General features: G+C 37.3%; 2 protein-coding genes across 3 annotated transcripts in view; one reads left to right on the forward strand and one right to left on the reverse strand.

Moving 5' to 3' along the window:
* TRAK2 (trafficking kinesin protein 2) lies at positions 1 to 26728 on the reverse strand. Of its 2 annotated transcripts, XM_049819690.1 has the most exons (17): positions 26644 to 26728; positions 19961 to 20290; positions 18779 to 18973; positions 15052 to 15105; positions 14182 to 14252; positions 13399 to 13515; positions 11938 to 12147; positions 11046 to 11124; positions 9133 to 9263; positions 8848 to 8922; positions 8079 to 8216; positions 7041 to 7120; positions 6124 to 6327; positions 5692 to 5990; positions 5069 to 5347; positions 4742 to 4841; positions 1 to 4131 (listed from the first exon to the last, which is right to left on the reverse strand). In XM_049819690.1, exons 2-17 carry the CDS (start codon positions 19995 to 19997, stop codon positions 3453 to 3455), a joined length of 2748 nt encoding a protein of 915 aa, XP_049675647.1. In that variant the 5' UTR covers positions 19998 to 20290; positions 26644 to 26728; the 3' UTR covers positions 1 to 3452. The 2 variants fall into 2 exon arrangements, with proteins under 2 accessions (XP_049675647.1, XP_049675725.1); XM_049819768.1 differs by lacking the exon at positions 15052 to 15105.
* Positions 26076 to 26820, forward strand: part of STRADB (STE20 related adaptor beta) — a 10367-nt gene continuing 9622 nt past the window's right edge. Inside the window, exon 1 of the mRNA XM_049824312.1 lies at positions 26076 to 26204. The gene's annotated coding sequence lies outside the window, so the exon portion shown is untranslated. The remainder of the gene's footprint in view (positions 26205 to 26820) is intronic.

The raw sequence follows: 26820 nt of genomic DNA on the forward strand, positions 1-26820 counted from the left end.
TACTGAAAAATGGCATGTTATACATGTTTATTATCAAAATTACATTCCACTATGAAACAACAGTAAGTGCAAAAAGCAGATGAAAAAACAAATACCATGAAGTTCCCAGACTGTTCAAATATTGTGTGTAATCCCCTCGTGTAACAGCTAAATGAGGCCCCAACCCAATATTCTCCTTCCCTCTCTGCTGCTGTTTGACTCCAGTAGACTTTTCACTTTGACTACAGGTATTTTGAGCATGCAGGCATCACTGAGTTTAACAAAAACAGTGAAACTAGAAAGCTATGAATTTGTGCCTGATTTAAGCCAATCTGAATAAAGATAAATACTACAATAATTTCCTTCCGTCTCTTGAAACTTTCACAAGTCTGTCCTTTCTAGCATCTGTTTTTGTCTCAAACCTACAAGACAACAGAACCTTTCCAAAATGCAATTCTCCATTCCTTCTAGCTCTACCTCCTGCTCAACCAAATCACACTTGTGCAGGATCAAAAGATCTTGTGCAGGATCTCGGCTATCTTAGTCATACAAGTTTGCCTCCTCTCTTATAGGAAGCAACAGAAGCCAAATCAGTTCCTAGAATGATGGCAACTTTTAATATGTTCTCTGAAACACACATGTTATTAAAAAAAATTTATATTCTAGGTTTTGGCACAAAACAGTAAACTTGGAAGTACCACTAATTTTCCCCGTTGCTGCAAGCTAGGCATATATATATATACAAAATGCACGTGACCATCCAAAGGTATAAACGCATGACGGAATTTCAGCAACGCTGCATCACAGCATCAACCAACCAGATAAACACACAATGATATAAAGATCCTTCCATTTTCTTCCCTTAAGTATCTGATGATACATCATCCTACAGAAAACAAAAAAAAACCCCTCTTGACATATCCATAGTATTGTTTGAACTGAACCAGTTTATATTGTTGGGAATATGGAAGCATCCCAAAGAGAAACAGGCATTTAATTAATGTGCTCTTCAATTAATTTTAACTGAAACCTGGGTCTGCCAAAGGAATTCTGATTTAGCTGATTGGCTATTTCTGCTGATAACACACAGAATGATCCAATGGCTGGAGTTATCTAATAAAGCTGGTTACAAACACAGTATAATACTTTCAAAAATTGATCAGTAACTTGTATGTATTCCTCTAATAAACACACATAAACCAGACATATTATTGACACACTATACACTTCTCTGTTGATACCGAACTGTCTCATCTTCCATTAACTCATTCCTGTTGTTTCCCTAGAAGTTACAAATACACAGCAGACGTACCTGTCTTAGTTCACTGGAGAGCAAAACTGCCTCCCCCCACTCCTTTCACTCTTACCTTATTTAGCTAGGCAAGATCCCATCCACAGCTAAGTACATACAAACATAAATACATGAAGAAATTAAATATTTTTCATTTAAAAACCCCAAAATTAACCCGTATACAGTATTTTAAATAAAATTCACCTTTTATAAGTGTAAGATTTTGCTTAGAGAGCAAAAGGCAACTCCAGGAGTTCCTGAAATATTTCTGTGCGCTGCTAACAGACAAGTTTCTGCTAAGAATCCCTGTGCAAGTTTGACGTGGTTACTCCTTTTCCTTTTACGAAAAAAGACTGTCAAAGAGTCATCACAAGATCTATAGAACTGTAACAGCAGAAAGGCCACATTACAAATTTCCTATAAATCAGGTTAAGAAGCTTTCTTTTCCTACCCTACTCCACTGAACCCTGCAGCAACAAAGGTGCTGATTATAGTGGATATGCCTTACAGCAAATGATAATCAGTGTAATTATACTGATGCTTCACACCATGCATCCAGACAGGTACCAGCTATGTCCCACATACACTGTAACAAGCAAGGTAAACTTTGACTGTTTTATCTAATTGTATGGAAACTAAACTTAAAAATAATTTTAAAATGTATGGAACCTAAACTTAAAAATAATTTTAAAATGTTGATAGGTACAGTGAAAAATTACATAAATAACCTGTTTCCACTCAGGTCACTAGGAAAGATCTGTTCCTCCAAGGAAACCTGGGCAAACTTTTCAAGTTACACTGTAGATCTATTGTAGATTATGCAGTTATGACTACAACCTTGGACAGGAAAGAATAAAAAAAGCAGCATGGGCAGTAATATTTTGCTGATTACCACTCAGAACACAGATTTCTAAAATTGACTCCTCTTTTGAGATGGAAAGTCTGCCTCAGTTTTGTTCAGAATCAGGTTCAGAACCACTCTCCACCATCAAAACACAGGATTTCAACGTAGCAAAATTGATTTATGTTCATTAAAATGCTACAAAGAACACTAGCTTTCATCCTTCTGTTTCTAGAGACTGGTAAATTTTGCTCTTAATGAAATCTTTTAAACAAAATCCTGCCTAAAATCAGAAATTAACAAATGAAAGGCATGAAGCTTACTGCAGAACTCTCAAATATACTTAATGTCTACCTGTCAAGAGAAGAGTCAGGTTACTGAATTTCCAACACTTGTCTTGAAGTAAATGCTCTCCGCTTATGTCAAATAAAAAGAAACCCTGAATCAAGCACCTAGGTTTTATGTCCTTTTGTAATACTGAAATGTGCCTGAGATTTTTTTGTGTGTGCAAAAATACCCTCATTTAAAAAGATGCACAGCAACTTTGGAAAGATTTCTTAGCTTGAAGTTTTCACCCTAATACATACTTTCCTGCTTCTTAATTCTTATTCATTGCACCTTCCTCTGTGTGGTTCAGAAGCTCTGGAAAGAAATTAACTTCTGTTAATACCTCACTAGCACAATTGCACTCTTTCAAAATATAAATCCTGACCACCAGTTTCTGTGTTCATAAACAGAAGTATTGTTTTCTTACATAGAGCTAAAGGTTCTCTCCCTTGCTTCTGAAAGTGGGGAGGAGTTCAAAAGAGTACAGTTTCTGAAATGGAAAATACAGGAATAAAAAAAAAAAATAATCTGAGTTTTCATATTTGTTTGCTACAGAGAGGAACTTGGACCAATAAAGCTGGTCAGACTGACTGTTATTTTAGTATTACATTTAAATGATACAGCCTGACTGCTAACAACTAGTAAAATACTATGGTCATATGGTGGAAAAAATAGAACAGCACCTGCAAGACAGTTCTACACATTCGGTTTAAAAGGTTAAAATACTGAGAATATCTACAATGGTCTTTTATTTTTGCTTCAGTTAAGACAGATGCTGAAGGGGGTCTCAAAACTAAGCTTTGGTTTCTTTTTTCTTATCTTCCACAAAAGCCTTCTTTCTCAAACCCAAGCAATGTTCTTTTTCTTCTTGATCCCCATGCTTCTCTCTCCCACATCTTTAACATGCACGTGCCTTCTCCAACTCTTCTGTAACACACCTAACAATGCGTGTACTGGATGTTTATCCCTCATGTATTATTTACTATGCTAAAAGTCAATCATTTTTCAGACCAGTCAGTCCTCCTTCAGGATATCCATTTTTGATGACTGTGTGCAGACTGGAGCTCCCAATGCCCCAATCATGGCTGGAAGACTCTGGTTTCTTCTCAGTCCCGCCATTAAGTTGCTACCTGCATTTAAAAACACAGCCGAGTCCTGCCTCCGCAAGCTAACCTCTGGCCCCTGAGTCTTCCTGTGGTCCTGTATCTCAGGGGGCTTGATCACCCTGGCAATACCCAGCCTCTTCAGTCTGTCCACTAGGTTCATCTTCAGCTGGCCCACATCTGGAGCATTACGGGAGGGCTTTAGGCCATACATTTCCTGCAAGAATGTTTCTGCTGGTCGAGAAGCCAGGAAGTTTTCCGAGTGATGCACTCGAGGCTCAAACAGTGGAGGGGAAGGACAAGGTGAACGCGAGGGAGAATTTGGTGGAGTAGAAGGAATGGGGAGAGTTCGAGCGGGCTGTAGCAAAGGCAGTTTTGATAATACGGGGCTATCATAAACCTTGGCAGAGATGCCTCGTTCTTGCAAAAGTTTAGCCAGACTGCTTGTGCTGCTAAAAGTAGTAGTTGAATCTCTTCTGTTGGTGAGAAATTCTCCAATACTAAGCCTGTAAGAAATGGCTGGACTGCTCACAACTGGGTTTCCAATACTGCTGCCAGTATTTCCAAGTGAAAATGGGGCACTGATGGAGCTGAAATAAAATAAAAAAGCAACAGAGAAGATGCACACATTAGACATCTTTGTACCTGCTCTGCTCTGTATTTGCCTTTTAGTATACAGAAGGCTTGAAAAAAAGTAAACTATTTCTATTAGCTGTGACAGTTTCAACTTTAGCAGATTCGGAATTATTGTTCTGCAAAATATTTAGAAGATACGAGGCTGACAAGAGAGGTTTTGGTGTAAGTACCAATGAATTTACCTTCTGTGGTCACCTGTACTGTATTAGATGGAATATCAATATATATGTCAAGTAATAACTTAGTTTAAAAAAATTATGACAGAATTGGGGAAAAAAATTATCATAGAATCTTTTTTTTTTTTTTTTTACAATAGGTATATGATACAAGGCATTTGGTATTTAAGAGCTTAAATTTACTTCCTTAAGTTACCCTAACCTGTTTTAACTCTCAGTCTAGAGAATTTCAAGTTTCCCCTTTGTAATTCCAACTATTTGTATGAGGAACAACCTATGTGTTGCCTAGGTGCCTTCATGTATTTTAAAACTGGTCCATGTATCACAAGCCAGAAATCAACTGTTTAACCCTATGCAGCAATATTTAGGATGTCAACAGTCATCATACCTGGGAGTAACTTGAGTGACATCAGATGGGTGAAGGATCCTACATGTAGTAAAGGTAAATGTGGAATTTGTAGAAGACAGACACTTCCCTGGATTTGAGGCTGCAACGTGGAGAATTTACATCCATTGAGGGGAAAAATAAAGACAGATAAGAATTAATCAAAGCAAAGTTTAAGATAATGTTATTATCACTGTTAATTTTTTTTTTGTAAGTAAAGAACAAAGACAGCAAAGACAGCATTGTTGCAAGGTCAAATACCTTCCATTGAGAAAAAGACACTGCAAAGTAGAAAGAGAGGAAAAAAAACCCACTAACCATGCTTCTTACCAGTGAGTGGTACTGCTGCTGAAGTAATAGGTGGTAGGAAAATCCCTGCCACTGGCTTTGCCACTGTACATTTCTTTTCCTCTGGGAAGGACTGTTGCACTTGAAATGTTATACCTCCTTCACCTTCTTCCTCATCATCCTCCTCCAAGTCAGAGATGTGGTACACAGTATCATCATACAGAGGGGTAAAACCTTTTGTAACAACACCTGGTCTTGGGTCAAGAATGGTGCCTAGGTTGGGTCGAGCAAGCTGCTGCCAGTGAAAAAGGGTCTGAGATCCTGGTGTGACAAAACAGAAGAGTCTCAGAGAGCCATTACCTACTATTGTATTGAGTTACAAGAATTCATGATCAAAACAACTCCAGTCAACTAGTGCCGACACTGGTGATACACATGGTGCACTTGGATGACAATGCCAAGAAAAAGCCTAACGCTTAGCACCATATAAGAAAGCCAAGTAGAAAGTGATATTGATGAGCTGGTTGGCATGTAGCCTACCGAATACCACTACTTCCTCTTACTGCATATCATACCTAGCCATGTGCACACTAACAAATGATTTAGTTGGCAAATTAATGTGAAATCCTTTTCTGCTGATGACAGAAGGAAGATCATCCTCTTACCTTCAATGGGTTTGACAATTTGCAATTTTTCTGGTAGGAGCACACGGAGATTATTAGAGCTGGTAGAAAGATCAGTGAATTCTGAGTTTGTACCCAGGGAAAAACAGCTTTCTGTTGGTGTACTACAGCCACTAGCCCCTTCTTTCTGCTCAGCCAGCAAATGCATTTTTCGCTCCCATTCCTCCTCGAAGAACTGCTTCTCACTCAGGTAGTTCTGACGACGGAGGGAGAGCCTATGTAGAGCTCTGACTAAGTCATTGTCTCCAGGGGTTCCTGGCTGGCCAGGATTATGAGTGTCTCTGTGAGAAACATCAAATAATAATAGATATTAAGACCATTAAATTAACTATTTCTCTCTTACACAGCAGAGTGTGTAAGCCTGGATTTTGAATCAGTTAGTTTAGAAAGAATATAAAAGGCTGTGTTTCCTACTTCAAATTCCTCTCAGAGCTGCTCCTGTGGGTCATCTGTGTGTGGCTCTCCAACTGATGTACACCAGACTGAAAGGGCTTTGCTGTCATAACAACACTTGACCGATTAGATCCAGGGATTGGCAATGGGGCAGGAAAGGAAGAGGAGCGGGCACGAGTGACATTAGCAACCTTGACAGTGTCAAATACTCGTTTCTGTTGAACCCTGCAGAAAAGACAAGCAAACAAATGTGGTTTTCAGAAGCATTTTGAAAAAGATACAATAAAGAAAAAGCTCTGAACAACAGACTTTCAAAAGTCTGCAGAGACCTGACTAAAAAGATTTAAGCCCAGAAAAACAGGATTGCCTAAGTCGCTGTTTTCAGGAGTACTGCTCGCTCTATTAAATATCAGAATTACCACTTACTTCGACCTGAAAGACTGAACCTCTATTGATAACCACTTGAGAACATTCAGGAGCATATTTTTTATTTATTTAATTTATATATGCTTTCAGAAGCATATATTTAATTTTTTACTTCTTGCTTAGAAGTAAGAGATCCAGGAACAGGGCTTTGGAAACTGTTACTAGTCTTTCAGCTATAGTTTCATTTGCCTGAGAATTTTTCTATAAGCATTAAAAGGGATAAAACTAGTGCTGTGCATCAGAGAATTTGCATCAAAAAACCTCACAAATTAAAGAATGAAATAACACCCTTTTAGCAAATTCCCAACTTCTTCATAGAATCAAATAATAATAGTAGGTTTCAAAGTTGAAAAGATTACCAAATACTACAAAGCTTTTTTTATTAAGTTATGCAGAAAAATTATTATAGAGGGAACATTCACATTTATTGATTTCCAGAAATCAGTTTCACCTTACTTAATACAAGCATATGGAAAAATACTGAAAGAGCACATAGAGATCTGAAAACATACTTTTGCTTGGAGAGAACAGATTCATCACCCTGACTCAATTCCTTCCGCATTGTCCCCTCAATTTCTGCTGCAAGAGAATCCTAGAGAAAAATGGAAACCAGAAGAGTTGACAAATTGGATTCAAGTCTTCCTCCTAGCAATTTTAGCAGAAAACATCTCTAAAAAAATACTCAAAAAATTTCCGTTTGTCTTCCCGCTGTCAGTGCGTTTCAGACAAATCCTTCAGTCTCTGAAGGGCATGGGGGGTAGTTTTCCACCATAACTACACCTATGTATAACCAGTATGGGTTCAGTTTTCATTAGCAACATCTGCTTTTTCTTGGTACTCTTTATGTTGGTTTCTTAAGTTAAGCTACAATTTTATGACCACTTCTTACAAGGCCAAACACGTGCATGAGGGATTCTGTATACAAAGAACAACCAACCAAAACCTGACAAATTCCCAGCACAGCCCAGAAATTTTTGAGAGTACAGGAATCAGAACATACTTGACACTAATAAGAAGAGGAAAATAAATGCCTTTAACCCTTTTCCATTGGTTTAGTCATCTCTGGCAATTAGTCTAAGGTCATGCATTTCTGATGATGCTTAAAATTTAATCTCACAAGATAAGGGCATAAAATTACATCGTAAACTACATAAAGGAAGAAAAATACTCTTTGAACTTTTGAAAACATGCTTTGTTTCTTAAAGAAACACTGTCAAGTTATAAAATTCACATAACATTGAACAATATATTAGCACAACTGAGCACTAGCTGTAGAACATGCCAATTTCCATATTTAACAGAAAAGGTATATAAAAAGTAAAAATAGTTTTAATATCACAACATAGCAGATGAATGATTAGTTTCCTAATACATAAAATTCTCAAAAGTGTACATATTAAATAATTGAAAAAACACTAGATCAGCTCCATTGCCTACTACAAAGTAGTTCCTGCTGCAGCTCCTGTCATGGCTGTTTTACTCATACAGTTGTATGCTACTACAGGCCGTATGTGCCAGTAGGTATATGTCACACTAGCGGTATTTATTACCACAGGAAATGCTCCACATGACTGGGAGTGGCAGAGACAAGCAACAGAGCTGGCCCTGCTGCGCAGCAACTTCAATTCTTCTTGTGATTCGTGCAACATCCCTAGACACTCTGCATTCCGATCTTGCAACTCATGTAGCTGAAAGAGAAAAGAGGACATCATGTGATACCAGTAAGCTTCAAAGAAAAGACAGACTGAAATGGAATTAACTCCTACAGAAATCTCTATTGACTGATTCAACACTGTAATATTTTTCCAACTGCACAGCACATGCCAACATCTGGAATGGACAATGGCCAACATAGCACCCACACTGATTTTTAGTGGTGAAGCATGAAGTCCAAATTAAGACTTGAAAGAGGAAAAAGTATGATAAAATCCAAAGGAAAATACATCAAAAAACTCTGCAAATACAGTAGCTGCTGATGCAAAAGAAGCAAAAAAGAGAACTTCCTTAAAATCTAATGAGCAACAGTATTGTTGATATGATCAGTAATATTCATACTAAAACGGTCTTTTTCCCCTAAGAATAGTAAGATCTCCCTACTTGGAACACCTTCTTTGCCTTTCATATTCCTGTGAACTACAAAAATATTTGTGTAGACTTAAATAAAAATAATTATTCTTTTCCTCCAATCATATGTCTCCAACCACAATGAAAAATGAAAAGCCCTACATAATTAAAAAACAATAGTTCTCATTCTCTTTCTTCTCTTGTATTCTATTCTAAACATTTATCTAAATGTATATATATAGAAACCTTAAGTACCTCTGCTGTCAGTTGTCTCTGAGCATCTTTGGAAGCTTGTAAGTGAAGTTTCAGCTCTTCCTTTTCAATCACATGCTGAAAGCACAAAAAGGTGCTCATCATTTTCTCAGCCAATTTCCCCAAGAGATTTAATCCTCTGCCATACTTCCCTAAAACAGCCACCCTCTTGCAGTGTAAACACCTGGCTTGCAAGTCAATTTTTACCTGCTGTAAGCACTGGCATGCACACGCAAGCACACACACACACACACGCGCGCACGCGTGTACACTCCAGCATTCCCTTACTTCTTTGAGTTTATGTTGAAGATCAACAATCTGAGACAAGAGGGATGAGATCTCTTCCTGGTAGCGAACCAACTCCTCACTCTTCTCTGACAACTCCTCTGTTATTCTGGAAATTTGAGCATTTGTTTGCCCTACAAAACATAAAAGGAACTTAGTAGAGAGCTTTTCCCAACACACAACTAAAACCCAAACCAAATGAAACCAAACCCAAAACCCAGAAAAGATGAGTGAAAGTCAACAACAATATTCAAAATCATCAATACTCTAAGGAAATCAATTTGTAGTACATAAGAGTAGGTGTCTTAGAACATCCCTAAAGAAAAGACAAAACAGTGGGGAGGAGGAAGAGAAAGATAGTTAACTTCAAATGCAGGTATAACATATTAAGATCTAAGCACGCAGAACCTGAAATATATATCACAGGGAAGTGAAATGACCGTAACAAAATCCAAGGTCAGCTGCGATAAACAATTTAAAATTACATACTGGCTCATGAGCAAGGCCAGACTTGGAATATGCTGAAGAAATCAGGCTCTGAACTGATCTTGTTGTTAACTACCATTCTCTGTATGCAAAGGTATTTTGTCAGACCTGGTCAAGCGTAACATACTAGCTCTTGATTCTGGTCAGTATCTATTCTCCAAACACCCACTGCATACAACTTCCAGTTTCTTCCTTCCTTTGAGCAAGCACTTCATCAAGCGAGATGACAAAGCAACTCAAAAGGTGAAATATTTGTATGGACTTAGTCTTGCTTGTATACTTGCCCTGAAAGCATAGCAAAGTCATAATAAAGTCCGATCAATCTGGCATGAAGATCACACTACAAATTTAGTGGTTATTGTACCTCACAGATTTACTGCAGAACAAGGTCCTACCCATGGGCCTGTGGATATTTAAGCTCACAAGTCAGATACCTTTTTCCTGAAGATACAAATTTTAAGGCTAGTTGTAGACTAGACATCCTTTGGGAGAAGATTCTTTCTGTGCGTCCAAGTTACCTAGCACGCCTATATGTGCTATAGAATTGGACAAAACAGAACTCACAGACATTCTCATTGAAGGAAAATAAGAGAGCTTGTATGAAATAACTTCTATTTGCAAAGGATACATATTTTATCAGAGGGAACGGTGTAAATAAAAAGCCAACTAAGTATCAATTCATAGTATTTTATGGTCATCTGAAACAAGAAAAATCAAGCAGCAACCCAGTCTTCTTTATGGTGGTTGTACAGAAAAAAAAATATCTTAAAATATATGCTTAAGGTTATTATGCACAAAGGAAGTAGCACACATCAAATGACTACAGATAAAAAATTGTACCACCGGGTTACACAATCATCACACAAAAAAAAGGATTGTTCCTTATTGTTTCAGAATACTTAAATGCATTTGCATAAGAGTAGCTGCAATTCTTTGCAAATAAGTAGTCCCCAAAGCAAATACAGACAACTGTTCTAGACAAATTAAAATACTTGCCAATTTAAATTTGGTTCATAACTGATATTTTAAAAATAAACTACTGTGTTCATAGACACATAGTGATTTAGAATGAGCATTTAAGAGTCTATGCACTGATACGTTTTAGTGTCAAGCGTGCTGAATACTCTGTACAAGAAGTATATTTTGTTGATTTTCCAGTGTCTGTAGGCTTCAGTTTAGGAGGTTTATGGACGTTAGATGTTGTGTTCATCTTCTCTCTCTAAACACAGTACACACACCTGAAGTTGAATGCCAGAATGAAACTTCATGAAATACAGAAACAACTCTGCACTTGAGTAAAGAGCAAGACTTGAATAATTGGCATAAATTACTGAAGCTCATTTTTTTGATTCAGGGATAACTAAGAAGGTGTTGGCACTAGGTATTTCAAATACCATTTTGCCATTGCAAGATACAGCCTGGATACTCACGGAGTTCTTTGACACAGTCATTGACCAGCTGCTGTTCTTTCTCTTCATATGTAATGGTTTCTGTCTTCAGATGGCAAGCCTTCAAGAAAATTATTGGTATTCCAATTTCAGTTTATCTATACATATATTACTGTTATAAATTTTTATTTCTGAAATTCTTGCAACTGAAGAGTCTCCCCTTTATCTGTCTTCATAATTTCTATGCATCTGGCCATACTTCCTAACCATTCTTTCCACCATAACCTGTTTCCCTGAATTGTATAGGTCTTTTGAGTAAAAGACACACAGACACATGAACAAAACCTGATCTCTCGCCTTTAATAAAAAATTCTTGCAAAAATATGTCATTTGGTAGGGAAAGTAAACCAGCACAGTCATCAGAAGAAAGCAATTCAATTTGCTTCAAAACTTGTTAAGGCAAAGGAATCTTAAAAACTGAATGATGTTAGTCAAATCTTTTATGGCACTGAAAAGATCTCAGTAGAACAGCTTTTCTCCATATTGCCCAACTAGATAGGCTAACAAAAATGTAACGGCAACACAATGGAATTCCCAAAATACTACTACCAATTGCAGTCAGATTTGTATCAAAACCTGTCAGACAAGCTTGAGGGCCTGATGGGTCCAAGTACTTTTGCTGGGTGCTTATATATGTTCCCATATTCTTTTGCATACCATAAAGGCGTTGACTACTAGAGGACTCTGGAGATAGTGAGGAGTAGTGAAGGAAACAGAAGAATGTGGAGGTGGAGGGAAAGTGTTTGGGTATGATTTGTATACAGCAATACAAAATAGTCACACACTTCCAGAGAAACCCAGATGCTGGATTTTTTAACCATCCTGATTTATTTCATGTCCAGCATATATGGTATACACTGTAATTCAGATATACCTTTGATCGGAGAGCAAGGTTCTCCTCTTCCAGCTCTCTGAGTTTATCTTGCAAGACATCCAGCTGCAACAGATCGTGTGGTACATTGAAAGACTCATTGAAACGAAGTGGTGTGGAACAGCTGGAATCTGTTTCACTCTCCTCAGAAGCAATCGAAACAATACGAAGCAGGTCATCCTTCTTTGACAGTTCGTGCTGCAGCTGGTTAACCTATGACAAAAGAAGATCAACAGCTTATGAAATATACTTTAGCTATACAATATTATAGTGTATTATTCATGCAGCCTCTTGGAACATCACTGCTCCAGTCTAAAATGAGATTAAAAAATAGCTCACAAGTCATGATCCTGATTTATATTTTCAAAGAAGATTCAACCTCTATTTATTTTATAGGAAGTTCACCAAATCACTGTAAGGGAAACTGAAAATTCAAGATGACAGAAGAATGGACAACAGAACCTTCTTTTTAATAGTTCACTTCAAAATAATTTTCCAGCTGCTTTGATACATGTTTACATTTTAACATGCTAACTATCAATTTGATTATGACCATTTTTCTGAACTGTAACTTCCTAAAGAAAAGGACTGATAGACATCTGTTTATATGTATATACTGGTACCCCCCAGTCTATACATTAAATGAACTGTAGGACAAATAAAACCAAGAGAAAAGACAGATCTAATTTAGATAAATTCTATTTTGCATATCTAAATTTTTATATGAATACATAAGTTTATGCTCTCCTACCGATAATTATGTTTTTATTACCAGCATACTGTTTTATACAAGCAGCTTAATCCATTTCACTGTAACTTAGACTACATCTGTTGACCCCAAGGTTAAAAAACTTAGGATACTTTATTGTTTGTCAACTATTTAATTCTTTTTTAAGAAAGAAAAACAAAGAAAAGATTCATCAAGAATTTGTGCTTAAAGGAAGAGATGGAGTAAAGATCTTGAGCAGGATTCAGTTTTCATAATATTTTATTTATTTATTTATTCTTAGTGTAAACACCCTGTTAAGGCAGCTCATTTTCTGGCTATTTCCTCACCTGTGAAGTTGTTATGTAGCAGGTCATGTCAGATGTCAACTATTTATTTTGACTTAGTGTCGTGGTTAGATTATCAGATTCTTAGTTTAATGGTGGGATATCAGACTGATGGTCAAAACAAACACTTTGAAAATGCAATCCTGCTGTAGATACATCATAACAATACCTAACATTCTCATAATTTCTGAGTAATTACAATATGAAGTCTTCATTGTCACGTCTTGGACCAAGAAAGCTGATTGAATGATGACAATTAGGAGAATGACATCTAAGTATAATTCTTTAGTTTGAGAGCAGCAATCACCTGCTTGCACAATAAAATAATATATTTCTATTAATCCTCTTACAGTCATCATAAAAAGAAAAAAAAAAGAAAAAAAGAAAGGAAAAAGTCAATAAGTCACTCACTCGATCTAAAGTTTGTCCCAACTGTTCTTCCAGTGTTTCATTCTGTTCCGTCAACAGATGGTTTCGCTTAAGGAGAGCTTGCCCAATTCGAGCTGCCAGTTCCAGGTCCCGATCTTTCTGCTCACAAAATGAGAACAAATGTCTACTTTTGATCAGATAAGGTTTAAATTCAGAGTAGTTTCAGATTTTCCTAGTGACTGCTTAATGCATCACCAGTCTGAGATCCCCCTTCACTCTCAAATGAATCAATATTGTTAGAACAACGATTAATGCTTCATCATTTGGATCCAGAACATGTCTGTAAGTGCATTTCTTGATATAGCACATTCTCTTCCACAGTCATTTGCAGTAAGAGAGAGAGGGGAAGGCACCAAACCTGACAACAGTTTTGGGTTTTGTGCTGCAGACTGGAGAGGTTATATGGGCTCTGTTGAATCATACAAAGAAGTCACATATACTTAGGCCTGTGGTCTTTCAAGTGACACTTTCTCTAGAACAGACTGCTTAACTTGAATAGTGATGAGAGGGTAGAAGCAAAGGAGCAACAAGAAAGCAGAAGAATGCTGTTTCTTTCTTATACCTCACTGGCTCCATGGGTGCCCATAGTTTTGCTAAACTTTGTTTATGAGATGGTGCAACCAAATGGGCAGCTTATCATTATCCATGTGTTTGATAAGCAGCTCCTGAAGATAACTGAACCAAAATTTCCAGTAGCTGAATAAAACCCTTCCTCAAATACCTGTCCTCAAATGTATTAACATAGCATTACAGAGACAAGCATACCTCAGCTAATAGATGTTTGACCATGTCAGCATCACTGTAGGTTTTCTGCTCCACATTATCTGTGCCAAGAACTGAGAAGAGAAAAACATGCTTACTGAAGTAGCTTAAGTACAAAGAAGACTGCTGGGAAGGGAGAGAGCTAAAACTCAAGAGGATGTTGTTTATATACAAATACAGTACTTAGTTGATGAAACTAGCAGAGGCTATGAAAATGCATCTTAACTTCAGCAATAGGAACCAATACTCATTTGGGAGACTGACACATTGAGGTATTGAACATTTACAGCTTTCAGCAATATTAGATAAAAATTGGGGTGCTCACACATACTTCAAATTTAGAAATAGGAGAAAAATCTCTTAAAATCAACTTTTTGAATACAGCTAAGCTATTAAATCATCCAGCCTGCTGGGGAGAGAGGAAAGAATATATTGGAGCATATGCAAATATATCTGAACACACCTGCAGACTTCACCCTTGAAACAAAATTCGCTTTAGTGTGTGTGACAGCTATAGACAGGAAGTATGGAGACCCGAGAGACTAGTCATGAAAATGTATTTATTAAATGCTTGATCATCTTAGTTAAAAGATCATCAGTTAAAAAGAAACAGGATAATGTATGTCTGCAATTTAGATGTAGCATTGAATCCTATCTTACTGATTGAGTGACACTGAAATTTGAAGAGTTTGTATAACTATTAAAAAACTGAGAACTAGTAGGATTGGAAAAACAGAATTGAGTCAAGAATAAACAAGTGAAGAATCTGCAACAACTCTGAACAAAACACAGTACTAAAACACAAAGTACTGGTCTGCTCTGGTTCTTGTCCTGATAAATAGAAGATGCTAGCAAAGAAGAAATCTTAATTACCTTGAGCAAATTTGTGAGATCCAGCCAAGGAGGAGGAAGGAAGTTCAATAAGAGCTAAAGTGACAGAAAATGAAAGGTATGGAGGGAAAAAAGAACAACGAGGAGAAAGAATTAAAATATAAAGAAATAGGTGATTTATTTGCATGCATCACCACCACCAAAAAAATAAATGCATGTGTAAACATACTTTTTACACTATTAAAACTTTCTTAGAACTTTTAAAGAACCATTTAGGTATGATTCCCTTCAGAGGCAGAATTATACATCTCACTTGCAGGTGATGGATGTTTGTCCTTGTCCAAGTTCAAGAAAAATTTGCTATTTTTGCTTTTTTGGAATCAGGATCATAAAAGTAAAGAAAGCAGCAATATAAATTTAACAAATATAGAAGTATCTGCATCAACTGAAGGTCTAAGTTAACCTGTTTTGAAACTAATTCCATCATCACTGCACTGCAAAATGATATTACTATGGATTTGGCCTAAATCTATTTCTGAAGATTTCCTTGACTCTTCTACCTTGTTTAAATCTGATTCATACTCTGAATACATACTGGTATTGGTACTCACGTTTTTTCTTTGTTCTTGTTGAGGACTGCGCACTTAGTTATGAGATAGTGAAGTGCCAAACTGAAGTGCACACTAACTTCATTTATTTATGTTATATAAGCTACGTATGTCCTTTACTTACATAATGTCCATAATTAACCTTTTAGAACATAACACTAAGATTATGCTACAATCAAAAACAAGTTGAATTTTAAAATAGAAAGAAACTTCTTTGCAGTCTTGAAAGACAGGAGAACAGAAAGAACAATATAGAAGAAAAAGGTTTACTGAACTGTTTCTCTTAGAGCTTAACAGAAAAATAAATCAAACTAACAAATCAAACGGTTTTTATCAAGTCGATCAGTAGGCATAAAAACCCAACACAAGTATTTAGGAGCTTTGAACTTACAGCAGTGCCATTTACTAAACGTATTTCTAAGCCAGGCAAAAATAGAAACTCTTCACAAAATTTAAAGTACCTATCTATCAGTAGCATAACATGCATTTGGGAGGTCAATTTTACTGTACTGTTTGGTTACTGATACCAGTTGCTGAGAGGGGACTCCAAACTCATCTGGCTTACTAGTATTTGGAAAATTCATTGCACGTAAGTAAATTTCATAAGTAAATAAGTAAATTTCAGCCATTACAGGCAGAATATTATAGCCAGCACTCCTGTGGTAACTGTTCCCACCAGGTGATATGAAGTTAAAAGTTTCTATCCAGTGCTAAGTCACCTTAATATTTACTCTAATTACATACAAGGTCACCCTGGTAGGTAGGTTCCTAAAGTCAATAGCAAATATATTTACTCTGATAAATGAAATCACAGAACTAACAGCTTTGAAACTTAGCTCTATACAACTTTTGTTATTTTCTCACAGTACAGGATCAAAATTATACATAGCTTGTTATAATTCTCTCTTGTGAACACACACATGCACAATCTCTCCTCACTTACCTTGCCAAGTGAAAGCTGCAAGCATCTCTTCATTTTGGTTAATATTCTTGTTATGTTGTGCCATGTCCCTTTACTCACACATACAAGGTAGTTCTAAGGACAGACTTTTTGTAATTCAGGGTTTCTTACGCCACCACAGCTGAAGCAGAAAATATTCTTCCACCTCACTGGAAACACTGCCAGTGGGAACTCAACTGGTCATTGGATAAACCTTCTAATAGGCAGCAGCAGCCATAAAAAGAGGAGGAGCACAAGTGCAATAACTGTTGCATTGTTTTATTTTTTTTTTTAACTTGGATGTCAACTACAAATTCACTCAAACCATGAGTTTAGCATTCTCTTTAGGAAAAAGTTATAAAAATGTTTCCATACATATATAGGGAGGGGGAGACATATATAAAAAACCCAGGTTACGCTTCAAAAGTGTCATTGTCACATTTATTGCCAATTCCAGTCAACAGAAAAAGATACAAATTTCACCTAACAAGCTACTCAGCAATGATTATAACTGCATCTTGATTTACATCTGTATTTGTCTGGGATCTTCTCAGTATCTCCCTTGAAGTTATTAGGCTCAAAAAAGCTAGTATGATGACTACTACATTCAATCTCTTTGGACGTTTTCTAAGAGAAACATAAACTACATTTATCTTGAGTTTATATGACTCAAGAGTTATGACAGTGTTCTTAAATGATAGAATTAGTTTTGTATGTTGTGCCTAACAGTTATCTCTTGACTTAATGTCAGTCATTGTTACAGCTCATTTTTGAAAGTGTCAAGAAAACACCTATGGCAACTATTCATAAAACTCTCACAGGCAGTTTACTATTTTCACAGGACACATTCTATAGTTAAAAAGAACTTCTCACTGGGTGAAAGAGGAAGACACCACCTTCTGTAGCACCTTGACAGCCAAATAATACATGACTACCTTTGTTAAAACATTGTTGATAAAACCCCTCCCTCTCACTGCAGTTTGGAAATGCAGGCTCACACTGACTGAAGGTCTTTCTCTGAGCTCTGTGCTTCATCACACTGGAACTGCAGGTATTGACTGGAGAGTTCCAGCAGAGTCACCTTTGAGGTAAAGTTCCTTCCACCACTGACAGACTCCAATCCCACCTCTTTATAACTAAAACTTAGAGGCAAGTACACACCCCACTGACTACACAACTGCTTTCAGTGAACTACAAAAGTGTTCACTCAGCTGAAAAATCATTTATGCTTGCAATATTATTATCAGAAACAGACCGAGCAATAAACATTAAGCAGCTTTCCAAATACTTTCCGCAGTTAAAGAGAGTTCTAAGCCTGCAAGTTCAATTGATAACAAGATTGCTTTAAATTGTCGAGTACTGCATTCTTAGGAGGTAATATTTTACTTTTACTTACTCATTTGCTATACACACTGGGTGGAGGCTTAAAGCACAAACAACAACCACAAAACCCTTTCAGAAGTGGCATGTATGAAGAAGAGGTAATCATTACAAATTGTATATAAATACCAAGTTCACTCTCCCAAGTGGTTTGTTCCAATATATGGAGAAACCAGGACTTCCCCATTTCTAACTATGGGCAAGTAAGTGTTCATTTCTTTTGGCACCCTTCTATACATTTGATTTTTAACATATTAAAGGTTTCTTCATGTGATCGGAAGCTGTGCATTTTCTTTCTTATGATCTGCTAGGTTTAAGGATAAGTTACTTAGTATTTTCAAAACTGGAAGGCAGGGATCAACACCGATCTGTTACCCACCTATCTGGCATTCACACCATTTCTATCTCCAGATGAAACCATATCATTAAAAGCATTTCAAAAGCCACACTGACACAAAACATCAGGGCAAACATCAACAAAAGAACCACAGCATCATTCACATTCCTGAAAACAGAGCTGCTGCGTACTCCATGCCTCTCACATTACATCTATAATCTAATGCAATTCTAAGTTCCTGCCTCTTTTTCACTATCAGTTGTTCCAACTCTTATTTCTACGTGAAATCTAATGATCAGGCAGCCACGGAACATGCTAGATCAGCCCTTAGAAGTGCAGTGCTGAACTGTAAGCACTTCCCCCGAACTCAGCTTTTTCTTCCACCTCTCCAAAGTTTTCTAGACTTGAAAACTTTATAGTATTAATAATATTAATTTTATGTTTACAGTTTTCTCTTCAGTAAATGAAAAGAAAAAAAAAAAGCCTAGGCCCAGATATACTCACTCATGTAACGGAAGGGTTCCTCATCACGAACTGGAGAAGTGATTTCAGGAAGATGGCCATGGCAGGCAGGGGGCTGAATCCAGTCTTGATTTTCATACAGATACAGAGAATCCACTCGTAACTTGTAATCTGGCAACTGTTCTTCTAGCATGCTCACCAACTCTACCTCAGGAAGGTCCTCACTGGAGCAGACATCTGAAAGTGAGTAAATGCCAGTAATACTACATTACTATTAAATATGACATATATTTAACATTGCTAACATTGCTAATATAAATTCTATATACTATAAAACATTTTATAAACCTTTAGTAGATTTGAAAAGAATTATTCTGTACTGGACAAATTACCAGAATACTTACTGAATCAGTACTTGATTTACACTGTAATATTTGTAAGCTCCTCACCCCCAACTGACTGCACAACTTCGTGGCTAGACCAGCTTTCCAGGATTCTCTCTGACTTCTTGAATGTGATGTATGTAATGAGTTTCAGTTTCTATCTCTTCCTCTTCACTGAGCTAAAACAGAGACCTACATTTTACCAGCTATTGATTTTGTAAGGTTTCATTGGCTTTAGCATGGTTACACTTCCCTTTTCTGAAGGAAATTCACATTTTTCTTGTTCTTCTGTTTATCCTTTTTTGAACATAGATGTAAATAATCTTAAAGTAACTATAAAAATCAACTGAATACTGCCTTGGAATCAGGGAACAAATATAAAATTCCATTATCATCCATACAGAATCACGGTCTGAGAAACATGATACTCAAAATCCTGGAAAGGAAGTTTAGCCCTTCCTGTGTCTGCTCCCCCTCCCCCCATCTCTTCATAATTACTACAAAAAAAAAACCCCAAAACATTAATTCTAAGTTGCTAAAATACTGCATATCAAAGGTATATGATTATTATCTTTCCACCATTTCCACTAAAGATTAATATTATCTTCAGTATCTTTCAATGGATAAATGTCAATGTTGATTACTGACACCAAGAATTTTACAAACAACATTTCAGAGTGGAAGCCGATTTTACAAGCTAGTTAAGAGGACTCACCATTTTTATTCATTTGCAATATCAGATAAGCAATACAACGAATGCGAAACTTCATGTTGTCTTCAGGTTGGTGTTCTATAACGTTAGATACATTCAGGATTTGTAACAGTTAACTCTTCAACTTACCAGAGACGGTCTCTAAGACCCCGTGATCAAAATTCATGAGTCCTTTCTTCACAGTTCACTTCTTTGGAAATAGCATTCTGTAGTCAGGTTGTGCACCATCCCTTTATTGCTTTGGTAGATGACTTTGGTTTAGAGAGAGAGTAACTGAGAGCCATCAAGCCACCAAGACTTTAACAAATCTGGCATCAACTCACTTCTGTAGACTGGTTCATACTCCAGACCTACTGCCATCTTAGGACATGCTTATTTCATCTGGGCTACTACTCATAAGTAGAAGTATCTATAGGATATTTCAGGTAAGCTTCACAAGCTTCTCAGCTCATCCATCATCTAGAAATAAAGAGAATGCCAAAGTTTCAAACAAGACAGGGAAATTAATGTGACTTTGTCTCTTTCAGTCTGAATCTCCTTCCTGTACTATCATTTAACCAAAAAAAACTAAAGCAAAAAACAAACAAAAAAAAACCCCCAAACATTTTAATCCTCAGTTTACACATTACATGGAAAATGTAGCATTTAAAATGTCTTTTCCCTGCAGACATAACATCTCACCTTGAGCATCGACTTTGTCAATTACCTATTTGTCTATACCATTCCTCCTCTTCCATATAATATTTAGTGTATGACAAGTTCATTCACTGAAATGAGGCATTTCCCTTTTACTCTAAAGGACAGCAGCTCCAACTAAACAGAAATTTTCTTCAGGCTACTAAATTAATTTAAAGTGATGGATTCTAAAGGCAGGACTTCAAAACTGTCATTCTTAGCATTTTGATTGTTAAATAAAAGTTTTATAGGACTGTTTGCTTTAATCTCTTCCCCTTTAGACTCATTTAAACCAGAAATGAAGTTACCATGACTAAATGAGATAACCTATCAGGACAGTTTAATAAAGTAAAAATTCTGCTGTTCCCTTGCCAAGACCAATCAATCATCTTCCATGTAAAACACAAGAGTAGTCCTAGATGACAGGAAAATATAAAATGAAAGAGAACAAAAGTCCTCCTACACTCAAACACAAAATTCTCTTTAAAACTTACATTAATTTCAATTTTGCTCTTAACAGTTTCCCTAAGATCTCCTATCACCGAGCTCAATAGTCTCACGTTTTTCTTGCTGTCTGTAGCAACCTCTCACTTGACAAGATCAAAGTGGACAGTGCAGGAGCTTTTTAAAGAAAGCCTGGAGCCTGCCAGTTCATCTGCTTGTGGACTTTGGCAGGAGATCAAAAAAGAACTTTCTTCCATTAAGGTCAGCTCACACTTGTGAGCAGTATCTTCTTGCTTTGTCATTTACTTTTTTATATATGTACTTCATTTACCAGTTTTATTATCCATATTAGACACTTACTAAAAACAGCAAGACAGGCTTTAGAAACATTTGCTATCTGAATGTATAGCTGCTTCTAACACTAGTTTGTGATTTTTTTCAAGAGGCTGTCTTTTAAATGGATTGCTGAAAAGCATAAACTACACAAACACACACACACAAATGTCTAAAACAACTCAATACAGCAAAAGACAACACTTAAGTCTGCTGTAGATTCACACAGCCAAGATGATTTTATCACCGTAGTCACCATAAAGTGAGACAAAATTCAGTGGCATAGGACAGTTTCTTCACAACTCTGATTGAATCTTCTTCCTTTGAGTTTTAATAATGTAAAAATGAACGCTACTTCCTCTCAAGGTTGGATTTAATCTCTCTTCTATGTAGTGCAAAGCAGAAACACTATTTGTTGCGGGTCAATCTCAGGTCAGCCAAAGAGGGGGGGAAAAAAAAAGAAAAAGAAAAACATCATTTGGCTCAAATTTCTAGAGCATCAGGCCAACATCAAGCTATTGAATAGAAAGGGCAACCTCATTTGTAAAACCTTTGAGGAGTTTGCTAGATAAGCAAACACAATAAAAATTAATGCTCACATTTCCAATGCTTCTCATAGCTTTAGTTTAGTGTGCCATGGGACAAATTCTCTGGAAATTCAACCAGCTAATGCGTTGTGCAGTACCACCCTGAAAGTGACTCCATGACCCTTTTACTCTGCAGCTATGAAACTATTTCCTAAATGCAGATTCCTTCTGTAAGTTACAACTATAATTAAATAAATTTGGATAAAACCCATAAAATTTACAACATGGCTTTAAAATACATGGCCATGCTGTAAAAAGACAGTCTAGAAATTAAAACTGTTAAATTATGCTGAAAGACGTGTCCAAAACAGAAGTAAGAAAACTTTCTCAGGTATTATTTTTAATCTTTATTTATAAAGATTATTTCCACTGTAAATTTATTATATTCATTCCACACAGTTATACTTAGCAGTTTTGTCCCCCTACTCCCTCATATGCCAATTTCCCATTTGATGTTTGAGTCTTTTACAAATAGGTTAACTGAACATGGAAAAACCAAGGAGAATTCAAATAGTGGAGAACGGCCTATATGCAGGAGTGATGCTCTCAGGAGGCTTTCTTCAAGGAAGGCTCAAGAGAAACAGAAGTATCAGACACTGTTTTATATATGTAAATACATACATAGCTACCTCAATCTGTGTACTTCTATGCTCTCTAAATTTGACTCCATGATATGCGTTTCACATTTCAACTATCACGCAGCTTGAAACAGTAAGCTAAAACCAGCAGTACCTATAGCACACCTAAGAAAATGACATTGTGTAGAAGTGAGAACTAGTCCTAAGCCTTTCGCATCTGCCCCAAAGAATCCAAGTTGCTCTGAGGTTTGCTAGATCATCTGTGCATGGGAAATGGAAAAGAAACTCAAAAGGCAATGCTGGAGCCCATTCATTCCAAGAATTATTTTAAAAAGCGTGGAGGGCTATTACTTATGAGCCAAGCAACAGTCTTAGTGTTCACCAACATTATAAAAAGACCTGACAGAACTCCCAATGAAAACTACAAAAATTAAAGCATAGCCAACAAAAAAATAAGAAGGGCTAGAAAAACATGTTAAAAGCATTACAAGAAATACACATCAACTGTCTACTAAATGGTTAAGATGTCATAACGTATAGGTTAAAAAAAGAAAAACTAGAAGAATAGGAATCACATTATTTCATTAAAACACTGATATTTCAACACATTATTTGATCTTAGTAGCAAAGAGACAAAATGAGCTCTCCTGACCACATGATCGGAGATTTTATTAGTTTTTCCTTCAATGAGTTGCAAGATGTCAGTCAAGATTAACTTGCAAAAGCAATATTGAGTAAAGCCTTTGAAAAGTTGAAATAGCTATAAAATATTTAAAATTGTCTTCTAACTACCGCTTTGAACAATTCAAGATAGATGCAAAAAGACAGTTGTTCAATCTTATTTCAGAATGTAATTCTGAAGACATTCTAGCACTAGAGAACTCTAATTCAAATTTGAATTATCAGAAAGGTGAGATGAATTGCTTTTACAAGTTTATGAGTTGGTTTTTTATGAGTTTTACAGGTTTATCAGTTGCTGGAAACCGTAGACGAACAAATGGGTTCATTTCTTCGTGCATAAAGTTAAAAACATATCCAAAATATTGGCATCTTTTTGACAACCATCCAAACTCAAACATAAATATCCTGTTATTCCTGCTGTTTTCCATTTGTTGAGAGCAGTTGACTCCTCACAAGCACTTGGAAAGACTAAACTAGATCTGCTCCTCTGTACAATTACAGGATGCAAGACATCAGGCCACAATTAACACAAACAAAATTTCAACAACAAAGAAGACTCTAACTTGATTAAGAGAAAAGGCAACATCCATTTTCCAAAAGAAAGCCAACTGAATGAGTCAATTATTCTGGGATGCTGAATTTACTGCTATGTAAATATGCAATTAAAAACCCCATTGTATCAAGTCATTATAACAGAGTACTTTTTCCATTACTAAAATTGGAATGACATCAAGCCAACTAATAACAATAAACATATTTTGCATATCAAGGTTAATGAAACAGTTCTTATAGCAAACATGACCGTGCTGGATTGCTGCCAAAACATTCCTGGGACTAGTGCTCAGGGGCAGAGGCCAAATCCTTCAACGCTATATAGTATGAAATGAAGGACAAAGGACTATATACTGAAAAACAAATCTATGTCAACATGAACTTTGTCTATCACATTTAACACTTCCTCCATGCCTAACACCTGTTCTTTTCAGCCATTACTATCCCTACAGAAACCTACTTAGTGCTTGCGTTTCTCTCATGTAAAGAAAAAAACCAAAAACAACATTTAAAAGAATACGCCAACACAATCCTAATAATAATAATAATCATAAGCAAACCTGCAACAGACCTTCAACTATAAATATTATGGTATAAAAAAGGAACTGTAAGAAAACGAAACAAAAACAAACCACACACATCTCCTGGATGGTTTTTAATTTGGGATGGGGATAAGGACTCAGCGGGGAAGCTGGAGAAAACCTCTTAGAGGATGATGAATATCATTGAGGCCATGAAGCCGGCCACAACAGTTCCCTCATCCTTCTTATCCAGAGTTATGCCAAGACGGACTCACTGTTTCTCCTTTTCAGTCATTTGTAATAATCCGTATTCTCCATAAGTGGAAAAACTACCTGTTAAGTACATGTATATATGCTTTATGTATTTGTATACATGTATACTGTTGAATACTACAGTTTGATCGTAAGATTATTTTTTTTAAGTCCTACATGCTTGGAGACTGTCTATACCACCCTTAGCACACAGTGTAAAAATAGCATACGTTCAACTCAAGTCTAATTTCATCTGAAACTATGAATGCTACCTACATGAAATACCCATATCAAGTTTTATCAATTCCTAATTATTTTCCATAAATGCACAATCATAATCTTCTTTCAGAAGAAAACCTGCAAGAAATAATGTGTACACGTAGTAATGTTACAATCACAGGGGAAACAGTCTCTTTTTCAGAGAAAAAAGGAACTGTCATGAATCCAGTATCTGTTGCTTAGAGAGTACAAAAATGTGATACATGCTCTTGAGGCAAGTGCTGTGCTAATATTTCACTATAAAAGTTGTTAGAGGCTTCTTTTAAAATTGAAGCTTGTTCTCTATAAAGTATACTTGAAGTGAACTTAAATAACATTAAGTTACCTGAAATCACTAATTCTTTCAGTTGATGCATAACTGAATTCACTCAAGGAAGTGGTTTAAGTCTCTTATTATATACCCCAGCCAGTGCTCAGCATTTTAACAATTATGATTCTGTATTTATTAGAATAAACCAGACTGATCTATATGACTCAGTCACGAGCGTATCACTAGCAATCTAACTAGATAAAAGGATCTGACATCTCTTTTGTAACAATCTCCGTGAAAATGCTATTTTTGTGTCGTCTTGGAAAACTAATCAATGAATCACGTTTTTCCTTCCTGAAAGACAGCCCTCCTACTGCACAATATTCATCCCAGCAAGCCCTCTATTACAGGCAAACCACTATCAGAAAAGTCTGTCATTTTCCACTCTACTTTTTAAGTCATATTTTCAGATACTCATAACAGAAATTTGATAAATAGATGCAGTTCTAATAGATGACACCATCACTAGAGAGCTTAAGAATTTCAGACACTGGAAATTGATTTTTTTTTTCCAATTTAGCTTCAGTGCTAAACTGTCATTAAAAAGAAGTCTACCTACTTTTACTCAGAAACACGTCTTTTGAAAGATAACAAGTATCTGAAAGCAAACCTAAAATTGACTATGTTGCCTTGTAACGTGTGAAAAGTTATCTACCAGTATGTTAAGTATCTGCATCAGACTCTCACAATCAGTCAACAGTAACTCTGAAATGTGACCCCCCCGAAAAAAAAAAGCACGTACGCAACAGCCTACAGTGGAAGATTGCATTAAAAAAAAATAGAAACACAAAGATGCAACTCCACATAGCACTTTTGCACTAGGATGGCTGACAGAATAAAAGACATTTACTGACAGATACTACAGTTCAATCAGCTAATCAGACTGTAACAATGTGATTAAAAACCGGATAGAAACCAAAATCTCCTCGCCCTCGAACCCACGCGTAAGCAGGGCCACAACTAATACGTCATCAAGCTTTGCCTTCTAAGGGCGGTGAGAGAAACGTCCCAGGCGAGCCCGTACCGTTGTGGGCACTGCCACCGCAGGAAGGAACTCCGGCGCACGCTGAAGGTCACAGCAGCCACCACGCCCGCAGTCGCAGCCACCATTCGCTGCCAGAGTCGAGCATCTGACTGCAACCTAAGCACATTTATGGACGGGTAAAGCTTAACACAGCATCTATCTACATTACCACCGCGAAAACAGTTCTGTCAGCTGCAACACCAGAAAGGAAGAGGAATTCTTTATTTGCCTCCCCTCCCCGGAGGGCACGCTGCGCAGGACAGCACAGCTTCCCCGGCGCCGCGGGGCCGGCCGACCCAGGACACTGCCTCACACTCAGACGCCCTCCTCCCACGCCACCAACCGCACGGAAGCCGCCGGATGCCCACCGCACCTCGGCAGCCTGCGCCAGGCACAGCGGGCGCCCCGGCAGAGCCCGGCTGGTGCCGCGGCTCGGCGGGGAACGGCCCCGAGGGAGAGGGGAGGGAGGGCGCGGCCCCGAAGGGGTTAACGCGAGGGGACAGAGAGGGGGGAGCTCTCGCTAAATTGCCCCTGAGGCGACAGAGCCACCCCGAATCGGTGCCGAGCGCCTCTTACCCGCCCCGCGCTTCCTCCGGCGCTCCTCCTCCCCGCCGCCGCCCGAGGCCGACGGGCGACAGCCCCGCGTGTAATCAAGCGGCGACTGAGGAAGGACCCCGCTGGCTTCCGCCCGGCTCCCGCCCCAGAACTACAGCCCCCGGCTCACCGCGCGGCGCAGAGAGGCCGCCGGCGCAA

This window comes from Accipiter gentilis, chromosome 1, assembly GCF_929443795.1.
Source record: "Accipiter gentilis chromosome 1, bAccGen1.1, whole genome shotgun sequence".
Classification (NCBI taxonomy): Eukaryota; Metazoa; Chordata; class Aves; order Accipitriformes; family Accipitridae; genus Astur; species Astur gentilis.

Coding starts and splice junctions, on each gene's coding strand:
- TRAK2 (XM_049819690.1), bottom strand. CDS start 19,997: ATGAATTTTGATCACGGGGTCTTAGAGACCGTCTCTG. Junction 9,264..11,045: donor TGACTGTGTCAAAGAACTCC/GTGAGTATCCAG, acceptor TATGTTTTGTAG/GGCAAACAAATGCTCAAATT. Junction 8,923..9,132: donor TTCAACATAAACTCAAAGAA/GTAAGGGAATGC, acceptor TTGTGCTTTCAG/CATGTGATTGAAAAGGAAGA.